General features: G+C 40.1%; 2 protein-coding genes across 2 annotated transcripts; both read left to right on the forward strand.

The window, feature by feature from the left end:
• Positions 1–2,538: 2,538 nt before the first annotated feature.
• On the forward strand, positions 2,539–5,681 carry LOC134287534 (putative eggshell protein). Its single transcript, XM_062849441.1, has 2 exons — positions 2,539–4,618; positions 4,687–5,681. Exons 1-2 carry the CDS (start codon positions 4,546–4,548, stop codon positions 5,454–5,456), a joined length of 843 nt encoding a protein of 280 aa, XP_062705425.1. The 5' UTR covers positions 2,539–4,545; the 3' UTR covers positions 5,457–5,681.
• A 627-nt stretch (positions 5,682–6,308) lies between these two features.
• LOC109409772 (uncharacterized) lies at positions 6,309–7,087 on the forward strand (the record flags this gene model as incomplete). The annotated part of the gene is made up of 1 exon (XM_029869403.2): positions 6,309–7,087. A coding segment is annotated over one exon (666 nt), but the record flags the coding sequence as incomplete, so codon positions are not given.
• Between the last annotated feature and the right edge of the window lie 1,060 nt (positions 7,088–8,147).

An 8,147-nucleotide genomic window follows, 5' to 3' on the forward strand; every position in this document is an offset into this window, starting at 1 on the left:
CACACCGTATTAAATACACACCCTTTTCTAAAACATCACACTAAAATACTACCTTTTCTTCTGTCTTAATTCGCGCCTTCTGCGTCTTCAGTTTTAGGTTTCACAAAGGTACAATATCTGTTTATGAAATCTTCTTTAGATTCAATGGTATTTGGCTTTTGAAAATCACTATAATTACCTATAAGGTGAAAACTCGCCTACACGTGATTTCCACCTTTTTAGCCTTCGTAACTTCACTTTTGTGTAGAAAACTTTTAATAACTTTCGAACAAGGTTGTTATTAGATACTTTTACATACTTCTTCACTTAACTGTGTTATATAACGATTTCTGATATGAAGTTTTTGGATATTGGCTCACTTTTCCAGAACTTGCTAAGGCACGTCTTTAGAGCTCCAAGCGAAATTTGACCTAAAGATTTACAAACACTTACGCGATCTTTGGCGGAAGTTAGTCGTTTTGGATTAACCTGTCAAGTTCTGTCTTTTTTCCTCCAATAAACTTTCAAACCCACACCTGACTATCTGTCTCGTTTTAAAATGCCATTTCATTATCCACGGTATCATCGCGATCTCCAATACAATAGCGCCTAGCTAAGTTTAACAAATGGAAGTAGTAGTTTAATAAAAAGTTTTCACGCTTATCACCGTCTTATACAAATATTTAAGATTTCATCAATTCACTCGAGTTCACTCGGTTACCCGAGCCGAACGCGAGCTTTTGTGCTAAAAATTCATTTGAAAATTAATTTCGACGGTGTTTTGAGGCAGACACAGTGAACTCGGTTGCCCGAGCCGATCGCGAGCTTTTGTGCTAAAGTTTATTTAATTTAGACGGTGTTTTGAGGCAGACACACAGTATATGCTCGATTTCTTGACTGTTACACATGAAAACTATTAAAGTTTTGCAAACATTCTCATTTTTCTAATAAAATACGTGTTTTTGAACGGTTTTTGATATTTTATTTCTCTATGTTGAAACCACTTTTTAAAGGTACAGTTTATTCACAGCATTTTTATGCAACAAAAATATCTACAAAAGCACGCCAAAAGATTTGAAATTGGTCAGGCGGTTAAAAAGTTATCGGGTACCATAGTTGTTTTTTTTTGTAAATCAAAGAAAAAATAAATAAAATCTTTAAAAACTCGTATTTTACGTGACTTTGGAATTGAATAATGTTCTTCAAGTTTATTCAACTTGTTTCAAAAAGTTTAATTTAATTTATGAAAAATTCATAAAAAAAGATTCAAAGTCGGTTGAAAATTGAAAAAGCTATGACACTTGAAGTGAAAACACCTTTTTATTACTCGAAAATTCAGCTTTGAGGCGACTGCAGCACCATTAATCTCAATACTATTGACTCAAACTCAGAGGTTTCTGTTATAACGTCATTTGAATCCAAAAGAGCTTACGAATTCCAGGTTTCTACAACTTTTGTAAAATAAGATTCCTGGAGTTTTAAAGAACATGTTTGCTACTCGGATAAATTCCCGCCGAGAATTTCGTTAGGATTCCTGCTGGATTCTTTCAGTAATTTCTTTCTAGAATTCCTCCTGGAATCTCTGCAGGGATTTCTACATGGATATCTGGCGGAATACCTCTTAGGATCTCTCCCGGATTTTTTTTCCTGATAATGGATCCCTCCCGATAATATTTACGGGATTCCTGCAAGGATTACTCCATGGTGATGAGGGGAGGAAGGGATGGTGGTTTAGTTGATATTATTCGAAAGAATCGCGAGCCATGTATCAAGAAATGAGATATCTGCTACAATAGACAGGACATTTTTTTTATTCTTCCTTACAAAAAGGTTGTGGACCCAGACCCTACTAGCACGATTTTACTCAATAAAAAAGTAACACTGAAAGAGAAAAAATAAAGAAGTTTTTGAGACAGACATACTTGCAGTAAGCCGTATGGAATCTGACAGTCCATTTTCTATTACTTTTGAGAAGTTATCATGTCTTTTTCTCTGGTTAAGCGTTTTCTTGTATCTATATGGATCAGATTGTAATGATAGTATAAATTTTGTGCTGATATGGAACTTGCAAAAATTATCAGATGTTGAAGATTGTTTTCAGGACCTTCAGCATAGACTTCCAAATTTGTTGTGAAACTATGGTTATTTTGTTGAGACTTGAAAGCAAACTCATCTTCTTCTTCTTCTTTTATGGCTCGACGTCCCCACTGGGACTTGGCCTGCCTCAGTTCAACTTAGTGTTCTTTGAGCACTTCCACAGTTATTAATTGAAAGGCTTTCTTTGCCTGCCATTGCATGAATTTGTATATTGTGAGGCAAGTACAATGATACACTATGCCCAGGGAGTCGAGAAAATTTTCCCGACTGGGACAGGAATCGAACCCGCCGTCTCCGGATTGGCGATCCATAGCCTTAAACACTAGGCTAACTGGAGACCCCAAAGAAAGCAAACTCATATGAACGTTCAATTTGTGATACACCGAAGTTTTGGGAGAGTGTTTAACAAAGTGTCTGTATGAAATCAGACTGTATTTGCTGCAAAAATAAATTTAGAACTTGGGGTGAAGTAGAAATAATTGGGTAAACTCATTATTTTCAGTGGAATCCTTGAAGTAATCGCACAATCCTCAAAGTTCATAAGAGCTTCCAGATGTTATTCAAAAAGAATGCTTTTGAGATAAAAATCTCACCAAGAGCTTTGGTTTTCTTGAAAAATTGTCGGACCTTAGCGATTACTTTCTGAAACCGAATCACTCCACCTTCCTGTTAGCAAATATCGATAGGGCCGGGAATTAAAGCCAAATTTATCAATGAGAGTTGCATAATATGTACAACAACTAATTGTATCGTTTGCACTGATCTGTTGAGATTACGCCTTTGAACAGTGTAAAACAATAAGGTCTCTTACAAATTGCAATCAAATTCTTCAATAGCATGTACATATCAACGGTCAAAACTGTAGGCAAATCCGTCTGTCTGCGTGATAGAAATCCTACAATAACAATCCGGCTTCAGAGACTGCCCATTAAAACGACACAATAACATAATTTATATTTGAGCTCTCATTACCTGCAACAAAGTAGGCATCGCACTGATGAGGTCTACTACAACGCCTCCCTTTTATGAGATCAGGTAAATGCACGCTCCATGGTTGCTATGATTTGGAAGCGTCAAATTCCAGGTATGTGAATGACGATCACAAAAGAATTGCAACAAGTTCGAGCTGCGTTTTCCAATTGGATAGGGGAATTTTAAATTGGAATATTTCAAAGTACTATTACGATATGTTAGATAAACTATTTTGGAAATCAACGTATACTATTCATAACTCGATATGGAGCAAAAGATCATGATTTATTTTCTAACGAAAACCACAACATATTGATCCAAAAGCATACAGCTGACTTTCCTACGAAAAACCGGATCAACCATCCCAACTGGTCCCAGCGCTCGTCCATTATGCATGGAAACATATGGTCAAAGTTTCTTTTCCCGCGACTACTGTGGGTGGTGAAAGTTCCACTTTTTCTCGAGTAAAGTAACGTTCAATCGATACCAGCTGGGCGGATGGTCACGCCGGAACGTCCGGCAATGGCCGGGACGGGACGATGACGGGAATAATTGATTTCGATTCAACCATCTGTCTTCGTCCGTCGGTTAGAGTTTAGTAATCTAGTCCCCCTGGCAGAATGCTGGCCGATCGATCGATAGTAACGATTGTAAACCATCAATTAGGGGGGGCTTCTGTGTTTGCTGCAGAGCTATGTCAATCCAACTCTCGATGAATGGTTGTCGCTTGTCCCATTTATGGTGTGGTGTGGAATATGAGAAGCAATCAATTGCATCAATTATCTCGTCGAAGGAGTGTTAATTGATAAGATTCGAAGCTGTTTGAGGATGAACACTCGATTATGCAGTTAACGTAACGCATTTCATTGGTGTTCAGAGAATTTATCAAGTCTGAATGAGATGATACGATACTAAACCATTATATGTCTCCAAATTCATCGAAGGCCTTCAGTTGAATTTTCATAAACTTGATTGTTGCCTCAAAGACACAGCAGATGAAACCGAGCTAATTAAAACTTTTTATAGAAAAGTAATTTCTACACAAAATGGCAATGCATTATAATTGAAAGGTATTGAAAGATGAACCCGCTATGGGCTGCAAATTTCAATAATAAAGAAATAATAATAATAAGAATCGACTAACACACATGTGGAATCATGTTTCAAGCGACGACAAAGATGTATGTTTATGACTTTTGAACTTTTTTCATGTAATTTTATATACATATCCTTCAATGTCGACTTAAAAAAGCTACACTGTTCATATGTATTTCAACTGGCAAAGAATACTTAAAATCGAATAGGAATTGAGGAGCAAACTCAATCATCGTCCTTCGTAGGAAATGTACCTCCAGAAGCATCATAATCCCTCAAAAAAGTACCTCCTCCTACAGGTATCGTCAAGGACTGCTCAGGATGGCTATAAAACGAGATCCGGAGCATTGCCCGTCTGTCATTTGTGGAATCTCTGTCAGTGCGATACGTGAATAAGTTAAGATGCTGCTGCTCAACCTGTTTGCTGCAGGTTGTCTGCTCCTGGTAGTTTCCGGTGCCAGTCTCAAGAAGGATGGTAAGTTCAAACATTCTTTATTTAAGTGAAAGGTGTATACTAATTGTGTTTTCGAAATTATTTTCCAGATAAATCTGAGGAAGTTCAGACTAAGGATCTCGTTAGGCAGAAACGCCATTTCGATTGGTACGGTGGTGATTGGTACAGTCCCGACTGGTATGGTACCGATTGGTACGGCACGTATCCTGCCGTAGAGTACTACTATCCTCAAGCTGAACCGCTGTACTATCCTACGTACGAGTACCCTAAGTACGAGTATCCCAAGTACGAGTACCCTAAGTACGAGTACCCTAAGTACGAATACCCAAAGTATGAGTACCCGAAGTATGAGTACCCGAAGTACGATTACCCCAAGCACAAGTACGAGTACCCGAAGCACGATTATCCCAAGAAGGATTATCCCAAGCACGATTATCCCAAGCACGATTATCCCAAGAAGGATTACCCCAAGCACGATTATCCCAAGAAGGACTACCCGAAGCACGATTACCCCAAGAAGGACTACCCGAAGCACGACTACGAGCACAAGCACGACTACGATCACAAACACCACTACGATCACAAGGAGCCGTGCCACGATGAGAAGAAGGACTACAAACCACAGCCACACAGTTACGACCATTATACGACCACGCACCGCTACTATACATCAACGCCGCAACCGTATCACCACAACATCAATCACATCGATGCTGACAACGGCCTGCACCATAACGGATCGCCACTACTTCCTTTCGGAAGCAAACCCCTGCTCAAGTTGACGGCGTTGGAATCTTTGCTGAATCATCTTACAACTACATCAACTACCACGCCGCAGCCCTATCACCATTATTCCTAAGGCCATGGCCTTCCGCGATCAGGCGGCGTGCTAGGATCAATGGACACCAACCGTCAGTATTACATCAACAGTTCGGCTGAGGTAACGCAGCGTAACATCGCTTTTTGTCTGACAGACCACCAAAAAAAAAAAACGTATAGCTTGGCCGTTAAGACAAACCAGTAGTCTCTATCTGTTCCGCTGTGTAATTCGCAAAATTTAATAAAAATAATTCTAAATTTATAATTTCTTGAACTTTTCAATCATCAAACATGTCCAGGATCTGCCGTATCAGAGTCTCTGCCTACTTGTATTATGTTTGCCATTCGTAGCTCCGCCAACTTTCTTCGATTATGTGATGTATTTGGAAATTCCCTCAGTTTTCCCACATTTCAAATCGTATCGTGACCATTACGATTGGGGTTTCCCATGTTACTAATTATCATCAATCTCAACAACTCTCAATACCCAGCGGCAACGGTAGTTTAATTTCCGATCAGGTATGAGGTCCAACATTGGTTGTTGTGTCACACCCTGGACAGGTTGTTTTCGAAAACAAATGGTTGCTTTGATGCGCTGGCGCTGCTGGTAGCAAGCCGCAAAAATCCCATTTGTTTCCCCCTCAATTTGCGATCAAAAGCCACATGTTCGCACTGATTTTGGAACTACTACAAAATCGGGAATCACACCGAAGCCAACTATCAGTTGTGACCGCACTTCCAGCGAAGAGGAACGTTTGTGCTGTGATACTTTTCTTAATTTAGAACATTCGATTTTATCATGTGGACCAAATTGTTTACTACGGCGTGTGTAGCCTTGGTGGTTACTGGTGCAAGTGTTATCCCCAACAAACCAGGTGAGTTTTGATAAACACACAAGTCTAGATTATGTGGAAAACTCATAGTTGAAGTGTCTCTCACAGAACGCCAAACTGTAAAACAGAAACGTCAAAGTGCATGGAATTACAGACCGCAAAATTATCCCTACGAGCAGTACGATTACCACCCGGAATCAGCCTACTACCCCAAGTCACAAGCGGACTATTATCCCAAATCAGAACCAGCCTACTACCCCAAGCCTGAATCGGCAGCCTACTATTCCAAATCGGAACCAACCTACTACTCGACATCGGAACCATCAACCAACCCCAAATCGGAATCCGACTACTACCAGAGGCCCCAACCGGAAACGGCCTACTACGCCAAGCCACAGTCAACCTACTACCCGCAGCCAGAACCGGTCTACCCTTCCAAATACGAGACCAGCTACTACCCGAACTACGACACGTACCGACCGTACGAACACTACAAACCGTCGCCGTACTACGATGGCCAGAAGAAGAAGAAGAAGCCGTGTAAACATGAATACTTGATCAATACCTCAACGACACATGCGCCCAGTACAACGACATACGCAACGCATGCCTTTCCATCGGTGCTGCCCGTGAAGAAACCGCTGAAACATGGGCTCCTCGACGGGTTGCTCGAACATACGGAACCGTCTTCGTCGACGACTGAGCGGTATCATTTTGTGCACTAAGGAACAAGCATGTTTTCTGACCTGAAAACTTGGAAACGAGGCTTGAACCACTTTGGGACTAAAATGTGCGAAGTTAAAAACGTTCAGAGATACCATTACTCATGAATAGAGGCTAATTATTCGATTCTGTAGATATTAGTAGTTTATTTATTTATTTATTTTCAAGTAAGAGAATGTATTACATATGAATTAAACAAAGAAGAAAATAGTTCAACTTTCTTTACATTTCAAGATGACGCACAATAGATTACTTGTTTTTATACGTTTATGAATGAACATCAACGATTGATGCCGTCGTATAACCGGAAAACTTATCTCGTTTGATCTTGATCATGCTTTTGATCGGGTTAGCAAAAATTTTCTCCTGTTTGTGATGCGGAACTTTCGTTTGAATCCCAACTTTGTGGAACTTTTAGGGAAGATTATGTCCGCCTCAAGCTCTCGCATACTAATTAATGGAAATCTGACTCCCAAATTCCCAATCCAACGCTCAGTCCGTCAAGGAGATCCGTTAAGTATGCATCTCTTTGTCATTTACCTCCATCCCCTCCTAGTAAAATTACGCACCATATGCAACAATCCGATGGACCTGGTAGTGGCATATGCTGACGACATATCCATCGTCATAACAGACATCCGCAAACTAATCGCCATTAAGCAAGCTTTTTTTTGACTTTGGACGGTGCTCTGGATCGCTGTTGAACTTCGACAAGACGTTTGCTGTGAATATCGGAATCGAAAGTGAAGGAAGAGATTCTGTATGGCCTCGAGTATGCGAATCAATCAAAATATTAGGAGTAACTCTCTTCAATTCCCAAAAGAAAATAATCGATTTCAACTGGGGCGAAACCATTAGGAAAACGTCACGGTTGATGTGGATATTCAAACCAAGGAACCTCACGCTGCAGCAGAAAGTGGTGCACTCTTAAAAAATTAGAAATTTACACGTGACGTAAACCATCAACGTACGCAAACATTTCATGACTGAATGGCAAATTTGACTGAATTTTACATCCATCATGTAAGTTCAATTTGGTTGCACAAGATGTCAACAAACCTATCTGACCAGATAGGTAGAAACAGTTTAACATTTATCATTCATCACACAACTCGGTGATACAGCCGAGAGGTATAGTACGTGCCTCTCAATCAGCGGACCAGAGTTCGAAACCT

The sequence above is a fragment of the Aedes albopictus genome, chromosome 2 (assembly GCF_035046485.1).
Source record: "Aedes albopictus strain Foshan chromosome 2, AalbF5, whole genome shotgun sequence".
Classification (NCBI taxonomy): domain Eukaryota; kingdom Metazoa; phylum Arthropoda; class Insecta; order Diptera; family Culicidae; genus Aedes; species Aedes albopictus.